Source organism: Desmodus rotundus, chromosome 8 (genome assembly GCF_022682495.2).
Source record: "Desmodus rotundus isolate HL8 chromosome 8, HLdesRot8A.1, whole genome shotgun sequence".
Lineage (NCBI taxonomy): Eukaryota > Metazoa > Chordata > Mammalia > Chiroptera > Phyllostomidae > Desmodus > Desmodus rotundus.
Genome location: NC_071394.1, coordinates 129,128,608 through 129,142,719, shown reverse-complemented (window position 1 = coordinate 129,142,719; position 14,112 = coordinate 129,128,608). Strand labels below are relative to the sequence as shown.

Here is a 14,112-nt window from a genome sequence, read left to right as displayed (position 1 = left end):
GGGCCAGCCTGCTGGGGACTTGCCTGCCCCGCAGTCATCCCTCGCTCCCTCGTGCCTTCCTTCCGCCTGCTCCTGGGTCCAGGATCTGGGAAAGAAATGGGTCGGGAGCCTTCCAGAGAGCCCTTTCCCACGAGAGCCGAGCCCTGACCCCGTCCTTATCGGGGCCGGGTGCGCCAAGAACAACACAGATGCTGAGGCTTGCGAGCCCCGAACTTGGGGACACAGACCTCTGTCCAGGCCGGCCCGGCTGCCCTGTCCTGGCCTCTGTTTCCCCACTGTGAACAGGGTGGGGGTGGGGACCCCCCCCAGGGAGTGGAAGAGGCAGCAATGGTGAAGCCCCAAACGCCTGATGCACACGTTGACACTCATACACACGCGTGCGTGCACACTCACGCAGCCACCCAGACCCCGCCAGGAAGGCCCGCTAGGGTTCCCAGGGCCCTTCAGCCTCTCTGAAGATTTCTCTGGCCTTCAGCCTCCCCCCTCCCTCCCAGGGCTCCTGATCCCCACTCAGAGCTTTTTATGCAGTGAGGTCGACGGTGTGATGTGTCAGCTGTGTGTGTATGTAGAGGCACGCGAATGTGTGGATATGTGTGCACAGGTGTATAAATGTCCGTGCAAAGGTGTCTGTCTAGCATGAGGACTTGTGTTTAAAGGAGTGTGTCTGTTCTTGGTCCAAGCCCCTGAGGGCCCAGGGTCCTGAGTGAGGGGGCACGTATGGGCACACTGGCCTGTGCGTGCTGGTGGCCCCAGTGCTGGTGGAAAGGCACCTGGCAGGATGCGGAGGGGCCACATCCAGGGACCAGGGATTATCTCCAGACAGACAGACACACAGTGGGGCCAGATCAGCCTGACTGAGGTGTCCTCTGAGTGTGTGTGTGTGTGTGTGTGTCTTAGACATCACTACACGGGTGGGTGGGTAGATACATAAATACCCGCACAGGAAGGTACCGGAATTGACCCTTGCTATTCCTGGCTGGGGGCTGGGGCCATTTTTAATGCAGCTCCACACCCTGGGCCACAGAGGGTGTTTGTGTGGCCATTGAAGACAAGGTCACAGCTGGTACTGGGTGGGGTGGGGTGGGGACAGCCCTGGATCAGCTGGGGCCACCACAGGTAGGTGGCTTCTGGAAGGGGACAAAGAGGGAGGAGCAGCTTCTTCGGCGGCCATCACCTCCACCACCTTCTTGTCACCCTCCTTTCTGCATTTCTACCACCGCCACCCCCACCCCTTCACTGCCTTCTTTCCTGTCATTGTCCCCTCCCAGACTGACACGTACTCCCTATCCATTTCGGGGCACAGGGGTGAGTGACAGGTGAGAAGAATCTGCCTCCTACTGGTGAAGAGCTGAGGTTTCGGGGGCAGGGAGAGCAGGTCCTTTCTGTGGGTGACGTCTGCCCTGGGCCCGCCCTCTGGCTCTGAACTGCCACAGCAACCCTGTCTCCCGTCTCTGAGTCTGTCCCATCTCTGTGGTGGCCCCCGCGGCCCCTCTGTGCTGCAGTGGGGTCCCCACTCTGGCTCCCCCCCTCAGCCAGCGTGAACTGTGTGCCTGAGACAGTCAGTCCATCCAGTCAAACAACCGCCCGATTCAGACTCCTCATCTGACGGATGGGTTTTTTCCCTCTGCTAAATTTACTTGCATTTTTGACTGAATTGGCCATTCAACAGAGGCTGTGTCCACATGCCCCCACCCCGCCCGGGGCCGGCGAGGGGCGGGCTCGCAGAGGACCACGCACACAGAGCCGGGCTCGCACACACTGTGGTCACAGTCTCGTGTGGCACGCATGAGCTCCCAGGAGCACAGATGCCCACATGATCACATGTGTTACCACCCGTGTGCCCACGCGGACACGTGTGACACTGATGGCACAGGTCTACGTGGTCACACACACATCCACGCCTTGTGCTCTGGTGACAGTGTCTGTGCCCTCGGACCTGTCGTGGGCAAGCCCCCGCCCCTCTCCTCCCGAGGTGCAGCCTCCTTCCTCCAACCCTCCGCCAGTCTAGGTGGGGCTCCTGGTCATCTCGGGCCGCCGCCGCTGAGCCCCTGCAAGCTGTAATAGCAGTTCCCAGACCCCAGTCCTAAAAGGGGACTCTTTTTTTTTTCTTCCAAGGACAATAAATATTTGCTCTTTGGGAGACTGCTGGTGGGAGAGTACAGGGTTTGGCCCAGTGGCGGGGAATGTCCAGGGCAGTTCAGGGAGGCCGCAGGCCATGCTGGGGGAGGGCCTGGACCCCTCCGGAAGCAGGACCAGCAGGCAGAGTGGGAACCAGGGCTGGGGCTGCACCTCACCTCATCTCCTCTGACGCTGGCTTTGGGCCTGTGTTTCTCGATGCCTCTGCCCACCCCTTCCGTCTCAGACCCCTCGACCCCAGCCTCACGCCTGAGAGCCCTTTGCCCACCCGCCCTCACCCTTGTCAGCCCCCCATCCCTTTCCCAGGCACTCAGGGCACCTGGCTCCAATTCAAAGTCTGACTCTTTGGGCTGCACAGGGGGCTCAGTATCCCCAGACACATTTCCAATCTACTTCCTCAGACCCGCCACTGAGGGCAGGCTGACATCCCCTGGGCCCAGTCCCTGAGCAGAACACACCCTTCAGACCAGGCCCCTAAGTCAAGGCGATGCTCTTCTTCCGTAAAGGACCAAGCCTGGCTAACAGTGTCCCCCAGCTTGTCCCCCATGAGGCACTGGTCCCTGGAGGACACTGCTTGTCCACCCCTCCCTTCTGCTCCATTGGGCTCCCAAATATAGCGGCCGCGGCCACAGCCGGCCAGGACACCACAGCCCCAAGCGTCAGTCCTGGGCCGGGATCAGAGGGCCAGGAGCTGATTATAGGTCCCTGGGCCAAACCCAGGGCTTGCCTGCCAGCCCACTAGGCCCGGCCACCCCCACCCCCAGAACCACAAGGTTGGAGCATCTGGTCCCCGTCAGCACAGTGGGCAGAAGGAGGGGCCTGAGGGCTGTGCTTGGCTTGCAGAGGACAGAGTTGTCTGTGTGTGGCGTGGGGGTGGCATGGAGGGGCTGCGACTCAGGGCAGTGACCGTCCCTGAGCCAGCATCGCCTGCTCCCCCCACAGGAGTCATTGCACAGATGGGGACACTGAGGCCAGGAGGAGCCAGCACCAGCCTGGGTCGGCAGACCATACAGAGTCTCAGCTTCCCCCGGGCCACTCCTTCCCATCTTTCAAGTCCTGGACTGTGCCTCCGGGAAGCGGGCCACATCCTGTTGGTGGCAGAGCAGGCCTGCTGGGAAGTCCTCCTTGGAGTCAGACTTTCGCCCAAGGCCCCAGGGCTGTGGGAATGGTGCGGGCATTCCTCTCTCCCGGGCCCTCGTGGCTGCCTCGTGCTGCCTAAGCCAGAGTTGGGGCCTCGGTCCCCCCATCTGTGCACTGGGCGGGGTCTAGGGGCCCTGCGTGGGGTCTGTGTTTGTGGCACCCGGCATGAGGAGGTGGGTTCACGTCTACGTGGATACACGTGTGCCCTGGTGGGTGAGCTGCGGCCCGTGGGCCGGCCCGTGCCCGGATGAGTCCCCAGGACCTGCTGCACAGCAACATTTGACCTACTTCTAAGGCTCTGGGTCTGGCCCAGGCCGCGTTCTCGACTCCTCCGGGAAGTGTGGGCCTGCATCCCAGCCCAGAGGCCATGGGCCAGGAGGGGCGGGCCGGAGCGGGCCGGGGCGGCCTGTAGAGCCTGCGGCCAGGGGGACCAGGGCACGTGGGCAGCCAGACCCTCCTTCCCTGCCGCTGGCTCTTGGGCCCATGGGACAGCCAGACCTCACCCGTCCCTCCCTTGCCTCATCCCTCAACGTGGCCACAGATCTGACCCCCTCAAATCAGGTCTGACCGGATGAGGGACATTGCTCGTGCCCCCTGAACGTTACCAGGAAGGTCTGCCAAGCATTCGCCCCTGCTGGTTGCCAAGCCTTTGCCCCTCCAGCCTGCCCTGCCCTTGTCTGCAGAGCAGCGGGCAGGGCCAGTCTGGAGAACAGCAACCCCGTCCTGGGTCCTGGGTCTGGGGTCTGGGTTGGGCGCCCTGGGATTGGGAGCCTGGGATTGGGTCCCCTGAGAGGGGTCTGGTCCTGGGTGCTGGGTTCAGCTTCTAAGCTTGGGGTTCAGATTCTGGGGCCTATGTCTGGGGTCTGGGATTGGGGTTTCAGGTTCCAGGTCTGGAGTCCGGGTAGGGATCCTGGGTTCTGGGGTTTGGGTTCAGGATCATCCAAAGGCCGGTTCCTATCTCTTCTACGCCCCCTGCTGGCTGGTCATCATGGTTGCCTCACTGACCATGCTCCGAGGTCACCCCCTCCTCTTTACCCTGTTGACGGGACTTCCAGCCAACGGATAGGAATGGCAGGCCTGAGCTGAGATAGTGGCAGGTGGGCTTAAGGGCAGCCACCCGGCCGCATTGTTGTCCCAGGATGCCCCTGTCCTCACCAGAGTCCTCGTCAGTCAGCCAGTCCCCTTTCTCCCAGTCACCCCTCACTCTGCCCCTTGAGTGGGGTTTGACAAGGAGGTCCTAGTTGTCCTGCAGGAGGTGGGTAAATTGAGGTGTTTGGAACATTTGCTCATCCAACATGTACTGAGTGTCTACTGTCTGCTGGGCTCTGTTCTAGACTTGGGGATACAGAGCTGTGGAAGAATAAAAATTCCGCCTATGCCAGCTGATACTCATGGGGGTCGGGGGATACACGTAAGAAACAGCATAACAAAGAAACAAGCTCATCTGAGGGTGTGCAAGGGTGAGGACTCAGGGTGAAAGGGCAGAGGGATCAGGTCCTGAGTAGTCTGAGGAGGCTTCTTGGAGGAGGTGACATCTATCTGCAACCAGCAGGTGACCTGCAGCAAGCCCGGGTCAGAGGGGGACCCAGTCTGCGCAAAGGCAGGGAGGCTTGGGAAGAACCTGAGGGAGGCCAGTGAGGCCAAGGTCTCCTGCCTCCATTCGCAGACCCCTCAGAAGCTGGGCCCACATCTTTCCCAGCATTCCCCTTGGCTGTGCTGGGGGAATGTCAGGTGGCTGCCCCTGGACAAGGCTTCTGAATGTGGCACGTGTAAGTCTGCATCAGACAGAGCCACCACCTGGACACGGGAGCTGGAAGAGCCCCAGGGATAGGATGCAGGCCCCTATCCGAGCCCCTCGGCTCTCTAGGCCCCACCAGGCCCTGTCAGCACCTTGCCTGCTGGGTTGTCACTCCTGAAGGATGTGGAGCTCAGGCTGGGACCTGGGAGAGACGGGAACCAAGCCTTGGTGAGGCCCGTGAAGCCCATGCCCCCCTTGCTCCAGGCCTCAACAGCCAGTCCTGCTGGCAGCCCAGGGGATGGCCCTGGGGCTGCTCGGGCTGGGTGTGGGTTCAGTTTGAGAGTGGTCTTGGGGGCGGGGCCAGAGCTCAAAGGCCCAACCTGGCCTTTGTCTGAGCCCTGGGTGGGTTGGGGGGTGGGGAGTGGAAGATGGCGCTGTGCATGGTGTCCCCCCGCTGGACCACATCCTCCCTGTGCATGAGGGAAAGGCACCAAGACACCCCAGCCCCAGCCCCCTGACTGGCGGAGGAAGGTGGCGCTGGGTGGCTCTGGCTGGCTGCCCCCCCACAGTGCAGACCTGAGGCCCAGGAGGCCTGAGTCGCTCACCCACCACTGTTCCAGCTGCTATTGGGTGGTTTCTGAGGGGTGGCGCCTGTGTATGAATGGAATGGGACCGGGAGTCCGGGTAACCCTGTGTAAGTCCTCTGCCTGGGGCCTCAGTTTCCCCAGGGTGAGTGAAAGGGGGTTGGGCGGTGTCTTGCTGGCCGTGCCTGTGGGTGGCTGCAGCCGGTGGGGGAGACCCAGCTGTCCCGAGGGTCGGCAGGCCTGGGCCGAGGGGTGGTCACTCCGTGTGTCCCCCTCTGGCCGTCTTCTCCTCTTGTGGTATTTCTGGCTTGTCTCTGTGGACCCTTCCCCCCGCCCCCCTTTCTTTCTCAATACTCTTGCCAAACATCTGGCAGAAAAGTGAAAAACTTGCCTCCCCCCAGCACCGGATGTTGTTAGATTTCCTGCTGTGTGGTGTTCTGCCCTCCAGATGAGGGAGGGGTGTCCGTGTTCAGCTCGCAGGGGCCCTGGCCCCCTCCCTGGGCTGCTCTCCCCCTCACCATGAGGCTGAGTAACAGGGTGAGAGGGACCTGGGCCCAGCAGGTCAAGGCCAGGTGGGTCCTCCTCCCAGGCTCCATCCCAGCTCTGCACCCGGGACATTTCCAGGTGTTCGGGGGTGGTGGTGGGGCACTGCCTCTGAAGTTTCTATCAAAGGCTCCAGGCACTTAAAAATAACAAGGAACACCCCCTTCCCACTCCCCAGCACAGACGCTGGGCAAGGAATGGAGCCCAATGTGTTTGCAAGATGTCCCGGTTCTCAGAGCTCTGCGCCTGGAAGAGCCTCCTGTTGCCTCAGCCTTCCCCTCCCCACCCCCACCTCCCCAGATGGTGGTCCCTCAGGCCTCACTCTGACACTGTGGTCTGCTGAGGGCTGGCCACTCCGGGGTGGGCACTCAGGGTTGGAACTAGGGTGAGCATCCTGAGCTGGGCACCAGGGGGCAAATCTCACCCAGCACCTGGGGTCCCTCAGGGAGGCAGACTATCCCAAGCCCCCCCCACCAAAAGAAGATTGGCGGAGGGAAATGTGGGGCACTGGGAGCAGCATCTGAGAGAGCAGGGTAGCTGAGCCTTGAACGTACCAAGCAGAGGAGGGGGCCTCTGGTAGAGGACATGGGGGCTAAGGGTCTGCGGGGCGGGGGGCAGACCCCGAGGACTGTGGGGAACATAGGCTTGGGGAGCTGTGGAAGAGAAGCACTAAGGATTGAGGGGGACCCAGAAACTGGCCTCGGCTGTTGAATGGGGCTGGACGGCAATCCCTGAGGGCAAGGCATCCATTCTACTGCTTCTCAGGGTGTTCTCAGGGACCCTTGGGCTCCCCTCGGGGGCTGCAGTGGCCTGGTTGCCATGGCAGTCACACACCAGCATGCACGGACGCCCTGACACAAACACATGGGGCCCCCACGCCCCCTCAGACACAGATGTGGCACGCACGGACCCCCATACCGGGAGACACCCAGAGAACATGCCAATACACACGCCCTCCCACCATAGACACACAGAGCTCTCCCCCACGCGATCCCCCAGACACAGAGACAGCAGGCATGCACAGGCGCACACACACACAGCTCTTCCCCCTCTGCACAGACCCACACAGACCCCTGGGAACTCAATGCAGGGTGGCGGGAAGTTTAACTCAGGAGGCGCCTTAGGCGGTCTGAGTCCCTGTGCCCCACCCCAACACCCACTTGGTCCAGCTTTTGGACCCTGTCAAGTGTATTGACCTGCCGAGGGACAGCAGGGCCCTGTGCCTGTGGGTTTGAGGGTGTGCTTGTGTGTTGAGCAGTGGCCTCTGTCCTCCCCTCCCCCTCTCCCTCCTCAACAGGTGATTGGGAGGAATGGACAGCCCTCCCCCTCCCCCAACCATTCCTGAGCCTGAACAATGCCCTCCCCAGGCCCCAAAATAGCCCCTGAGCCTGGCCAATGCCCTTTTATGGCCCTGTCCCTATTGTGCACTGTGGGGGTGGGGCTGGGGGCAAGAGGTGTCCCAGATAAAGGCCGAGGTCGTGAGGCTCACCTACCCTGCTCTCTGCTTCCTTCTCTCCACCTCTTTTTCTGTGCTTACAGCCCCCATGGCCCCCAAAAAGCCAGATCCCAAGAAAGAAGAGCCCAAGCCAGCCCCTGCGCCTGCTGCCCCTGAGCCTCAGGGCCCCAAGGAGGAAGTGTTTGATGCCTCCAAGATCCAGGTGGGCGTGGGAACTGGGTTTCTGGGCTGGGTTTCTGCACCAAGGGCAGGGCGGTAACTGCGTCTCAGAGTGCACTGGTCCCGGGTGAGCAGTGCGCTGAGGCCGGGAGCTCCTGTGCAGAGGTCAGACAAGCCCTGGGGGGTTCAGGCATGGGAAGGGGGCTTCAGCGGGAGGGTTGGAGGCAGCCATCAGCAGGGCTCCCCAGTGCTGCTGAAGGGGATGTCTTTTTTTTTTCCTTGAAGATTCTATTTATTTTCAGAAAGGGGAAGGGAGAAAAAGAGAGAGAAACATCGATGTGCAAGAGAAACATTGATCAGTTGCCTGCCTTTTGCACGCCCCCAACTAGGGACCTGGCCCACAACCTAGGCATGTGGCCTGACCGGGAACTGAACTGGCAACCTTTTGGTTCACAGGCGGTTCACAGGCCAGCTGCTCAATCCACCAGCCAGAGGGCATCTTTCCCTTGCCCTTCTCCTGGGAACTCTCTCACATCCTTGGGGATTCCTGGAACCACCGGTCCCAGCCCTACAGCTGGGCAGGAAGCCTCCTTGTCCAGCTGTGGGGTCTCAAGTCCATGCCAAGTTCCCTGGGGTAGACAGGGTGGGGAGGCGGGAGACAAGGCCCCTGTCCAGGCTGGGTCACACTCACTCCAGCCGAGGTGCCTGAGCCCCAGAGTAGGGAGGGCCTTAGCTTTTTAGGCGGGGAAATTGAGGCACAGGCTGGATAGGTCTTGCAGGAAGCTGGTCTTAAGCTGTGGCCAGTGGCCCCAGGAGCCCTTCCCCAGCTGTTTAAACTTGGAGGATGAGCCCTGACTCCCACCTGTGGCATTTGCATAGCAGCACGCACCCTGCATCCTGCCCGTTCCCTGTTCCTGGCTGGCCCCCAGCCACAGGGTGGCCTGGCTGGCTGCCTCGGAGCCCTCCCAGCCCCTCAGGCCTCCCACAGGCCAGAGAGACCTGCAGCCCCTCTGCACAGATCCAGCTCCTGTTTGAGAGCCCTTCCTGGAGGCCCTTGCCTTGTCTCTCAAGACACGGGTTCAAATCCCTTCCCTGCTCTGAGGCTTGATTTTTCTCAGAAAACCAAGGAATGGGGCAGTAGCCCTCCTAGAAGGGAAACTTTCACATCTACTGCTTCCTGGAGTTGGCTGCAGGACCTCCGGCTGCCCCTCAGGCCTCAGGCTTGTGTCCCACCAGCCCCCCTGGTGAGGGTCCAACCACCCTGGATTCATGGTGGCATTGTCCAGTGGTGACATTGGATTTGAGGTTGGCGCCCCCTGGGTGTCCCCCCAACCTCCCCAGCTGGCTGGTAAAGGGCAGGAGGCCCCGCCAGGAGCCCAGGGAATGTAACGTCGGCAGGCGTCCTGGTGGGGGGGAGAGCTCTCGGGGCCCAGGGGAGGCCTCCAGGGCAGGGTGGCAGGGGCAGGGTGTCCCTCTCGCTGGTGTGTACTATGGAGGTTGGCAGGACCCCAAGAGAGCAAAAGCGGGAGAGGTGCCAATAATGTCCCCCTGTGCCAAGCTCCTTTCTCTCCTACAACCTTGACCTTGGTGCCAGTGCCTGGAGTGATAAAAATAGATCTGGTATCTGATGAGGAGGGGGAGACCAGAGGAGACCAGGTCCCAGGAGGCCTCCTGACCTCAGGTGGCCCTGGTGTGGCCTCAGCAGCACTGCCCTGGCTCCCTGCCCTCATGGATGGAGGTGCGCATGACCCAGGTGTGGGCAGGGCCATGTGAGTGACCATGCCCAGCCTTGAGGGCTCTGTGAGGGTGGACACATGCACACACATGTTTGTGAGTGCATGTGCATGCACATGTGCATATCACGCACACACACGCACACACGCTGTTGAGATGAGCCCTCCTCTCTCACTCATGTGGCCAGTCCTGTCCACTGGGCCCCAGGCCAGGCGGGGTGGCCAAGCCAGTCTGGTCAGATCTGTGGCTTCAGGCACCTCTGTCCAGGACCAGAGGCCTCAGGTAAGGCCCACCCTGAGCTGCAGACTCGGCACCGTAGTGGCGAGGTTCCTCCTCACCACTTCCCACCAGTGTCAGGTTTGGGTGCGGTCAGACCCAAGGCCCTCAGGACAGGCAGGTAGGGAGAGGGAAGGGGGCAGGAGGGTGTCAAGGTAGATGGCAGGAGGTCCTGGGTGATGGAAGCTGGGGTGCTTGATGGAGACAGGAGGGACAGCTGAGGAGTTGAGGACTGGGCTGGCCACAAAGTGACCAGGAGGGGGCCTGGCCCTACCCTCCGGGCCAGGCACTCAGCGTCTTTGGGGTCTCCTTTCAGATCGAGTTTACCCCGGAGCAGATTGAAGGTGAGTGGGGGTCTTGACTCTCGGGGATGCAGGGTTGGGCCTGGGGCCCCAGTCTGACAGTCTGCCAGCAGTGTGGGTGAGTGCAGCGGCTCCCCCTGGGGGTGTCCACAGCTCACGTCCTTTCCGGCAGAGTTCAAGGAAGCCTTCATGCTGTTTGACCGCACGCCCGGCGGTGAGATGAAGATCACATATGGACAGTGTGGGGACGTCCTGCGGGCACTGGGCCAGAACCCCACACAGGCCGAAGTGCTCCGTGTCCTGGGGAAGCCAAAGCCGGAAGGTTGGTACATCTAACCTGAGAGCTCCCCACTAGTGCCAGTTCCCCAGGAGACCACCAGGGGGCATTGCCGTCTGTAGTGGGACAACACAGGGACCTCCCTGCTGTGCACTGTCCCCCCATTACCTGGATGAGGACACTAAGGCTGGTGTCAGGGGATGCTGATGAGGCCACGAGCAGTGCCACTTTGCTGTCCCCCCCGGCCCCTTGATGATGCACTAGGCCTCCTGGTCATAAGGGACTGACAAGAGTGCAGACTAGCTTCAGTGGCTGGTGTGAGGGCAGACCAGGGGCTCCCATTGCCCCTTCTTGCCCCCTCGGTATCTCTCTGCGGGTCAGGCCCAGCTTCCCTTGCCACACTGGCCAGAGAGGGTGTGGTTCAAACTTCAAAAGTCTCAGGGAAGATTCAAAAGTCCCAGGGGAGGCCTCTATTGGCTCAGCGGCTCCAGACCAATCACAAGTGGCAGGAGGGCGGGGTCTATAAAAGGAAGAGGCTAGCAAGGACCGTTTCCAAAAGGAGAAGGGAGGTGCCGGACGGAGCCCTAGCTCTCCCAGGGAGTGGCAGAGGCTGTGTGCGAACCCGCTTCTCGGGTGACTGTAAAGCGCCTCGTGGTGGTGGAGTGCTTCGGGAACTGTGCGAAGGGGAAAGGTCCGCCTGGGCCCCAGGACCGTCTCTCCACAGAGCTCAACTCTAAGATGATGGACTTCAACACGTTCCTGCCCATGCTCCAGCACATTGCCAAGAGCAAGGACACTGGCACCTTCGAGGACTTCGTGGAGGGGCTGCGGGTCTTCGACAAGGAGGGCAACGGCACGGTCATGGGCGCCGAGCTGCGCCACGTCCTGGCCACACTGGGTGAGGGCAGCCTCCCCTGACCCCACTGCTCCTTGGGGGGTGGGGCATCCTAGGAGGAACCACTCTGTCACCCACCCCGAGGCCTGTGTCTCATCTGAAATGGAGGGTGACACAGTCAAGGCGCCTCTATGCCAGGTGACAGAAACGCGGAGGATTTAGAAACTTAGGTGGCGAGTAGAGGAAGTGTGTTGGCGCAGCTCGCAGAACCGAAGCAAGAGAGGAACAGCTTGGGCCCGGGGTGGGGCAAAGCGGCGCATCCAGGGGGATCAGCGCAGTCCTGGGCTTCACTGCCTCACAGTCAAGGTCCAGGGCCCTGTCATCTGAGTGGCTGAGTAGGTCACATGCCTGCCTCTTGGGCATCCTGACCCCCACTGTCAGGTGCCCCCTTCTCTAAGAGACTTTTTCCTGCAGCAAATGTTTATTGTGTGCTCAGACCTGTGCTGGTCCCTGTGTGTGTGTGCGTGTGTGGCGGGGGTCGGGGAGAGAAACTGCAGTAGACCTTCCAGTGGGGGTCCAGCAGAGCTCACACACAAAAACACGGAGACAGGAGAGCGCCCGCCTTGCCTGGGGAGCAGCGGTCCCCTCCGAGGTCACCCCCACCTGGTTCCTAGCTCGCCCCCGCCAGCCTGTTGTGGACAGAGGAGAGGTGCACTGCTGACTGGTGCCCCAGCGTGGCACCGTTAGGACAGAGCCCAGGCTCGGAGGGGGCACCGCAGGCCCTGCCCTTCCTGGCTTGTCACTGATTCTCCCGGTCTCAGAAAGGAGGGTTATGGCCAAGGCCCTGTGAGCCACGGGGGCCGGGCCAACATGAGGTGAGGGACTGCTGGAGGGGCAAGGCCACCATCCGGAGGGGCCCCGTGTGTCCGACCCTCCGCTCCTCTGGACGGTGCTGACTCGGCCTCCCGCCCCGTCAGGTGAGAGGCTGACAGAAGAAGAGGTGGACAAACTGATGGCTGGGCAAGAGGACCCCAATGGCTGCATCAACTATGAAGGTGGGCTCAGAGGGCAGGAGGTCTTCGGGGGGCGGGGCTCGGAGACCCAGGCTCCTGCAGCCGGGAACCCGCCACTCACTTGCCCCTTCTCTCCAGCGTTTGTGAAGCACATCATGGCCAGCTGAACCTCCCACCCCAGGTGAGACTCCTGCTCCTTCCCAAGCCTGCTGCTGCCTCTGCCACCGCTGCCACCTCCACCTTGTCCCTGCCCCCACCTCTGTGATCCCAATCCCTCTTTCCACCTCCCCAGCTTCACCAACTCCAGTGCTCAGTTGACATCCTGCTGCCTCACTTGACCCCCGACCATAACCTGTGACCCCTTTGCTCTCAGGGATCCCGGGGAGGCCACGCTGGGGATAGTGGGGGATGCTGATACCAGTGGCCCGGAGCAGCGGGAAGGAGGGGGCTCATCGAGGCCGGTGCAGCAGCTCCCTCTGTACACCCCCAGACCTCTCTGTGCAGCTGTCATCTCCCACCCCCGCCCCGCAGGCTGCGTGCGCCTGTGCCTGCCTCTCTGTCCCCGAGCCATGGGCCCCATGAATAAATGCCTTCTTTCCTTCCTCCTCTCCTCGCCTCTCTTCCTCTCCTCCCTCCTTCCCTCCTTCCTTTCATTCTCCTCTCCTCTCTGTGGCCCTTTGGTTGACTTCTGTAGATGCTATGGGCCAATGCGCCCTGGACAAAACAGAGGCCTCTTGGAATGCTGCTCACCTGATCGAAACTGCACCATCTGGTGTGCCAACCCTGTGAGCCTGGTCCCCAAGACACTGGGTAGGAACAGGGCTGAACGTGAAGAGGCCGGGGGTCCCCTGTGCTCCGCTCGCCCCTCTCCCCTTTGAGGTGGCAGCCGGGCTGTGGCTCCTAATACAGAGATGCCACAGGGATCCCAAGAGCACTGGCTGAGCAGTCTCATCTCACGACCAGCAGCCAGGGGCCCGTGGGGCATTGGCCCAGAGTCACGACACAGGTGGGGAAAATGAGGCCCAGGGCTGAGGATGGCCTCACCTGCATCACAGCGGGAGTGGGTGGCAGGGCAGGGGCTAGCTTTGTCCCTAGCCTGTCAGTGCTGAAGAGGCCTGAGACGCCTGCCTGACTCAAATGGGGAAAGTGGGGCACTCTGCCTGAGCTGTGGCTCTTGGCCAGAGGAGAAGTCCTTACTGGGGCAGCACCCAGGGTCTACCAGTGAGTTCCTCAGCCCGGGGCTCCTCAGCAGAAGACAAGTGTGCAGCGACACTTGAAATACAGGCTGAGGAGGAACCCAGAGTCGGGAAGGGGCTGTGTGTGTGTGTGTGTGTGCGCGCGCGCGCACGTGTGTGAGGTGGGAGGTGTTGACACGTTAGATAGTGAGGCTAGTGATTATCTGAGAAGGTAATACTTGGGTAAAGATTACAGAAGAGGATGTAATATCCAGAATATACAAAGAATTCCCGCCCTGTCTGCTGTGGCCCAGTGGGTTGGGCATCATCCTGCAAACTGAAAGGTCGCTGGTTTGACTCCTAGTCAGGGCACGTGCCTGAGTTGTGGGCTGGGTCCCCAGTCAGGGGCCTTCGAGAGGCAACTGATCGATGTATCTCTTGCACATCTATGTTTCTCTCCCTCTCTCTCTCCCTCCCTTTCTCTCTCTTAAAATATTCCTACCTTTCAACAACAGCAAAATGAACAACCCCATGAAAAAGTCGGCCAAGGACCTGAATAGACTTTCTCCAAAGATGACATACAAGTAGCCAAAAATTACATGACCTGATGCTTGACGACACTCATCCTTAGGAAAGTGAAAATCAAAACTATTATGCCCATTAGGATGATTATTATCCAAAACCAAAAAACAAAAAAACCCCAAAACAGCAAGTGTTGACTGTAATGCAGAGAAATTGGGCCCT

At 61.0% G+C, this 14,112-nt stretch overlaps 1 protein-coding gene across 1 annotated transcript; it reads left to right on the top strand.

Annotated features, from left to right (window-relative positions):
* The first annotated feature begins 7,622 nt into the window (after nucleotides 1-7,622).
* Nucleotides 7,623-12,801, top strand: MYL3 (myosin light chain 3). The gene is made up of 7 exons (XM_024566092.4): nucleotides 7,623-7,799; nucleotides 10,083-10,110; nucleotides 10,241-10,390; nucleotides 11,070-11,243; nucleotides 12,158-12,235; nucleotides 12,332-12,374; nucleotides 12,567-12,801. The coding sequence occupies exons 1-6, from the start codon at nucleotides 7,686-7,688 to the stop codon at nucleotides 12,358-12,360; spliced, it is 573 nt and encodes a 190-aa protein (XP_024421860.1). The 5' UTR covers nucleotides 7,623-7,685; the 3' UTR covers nucleotides 12,361-12,374; nucleotides 12,567-12,801.
* The last annotated feature ends 1,311 nt before the right edge of the window (nucleotides 12,802-14,112 follow it).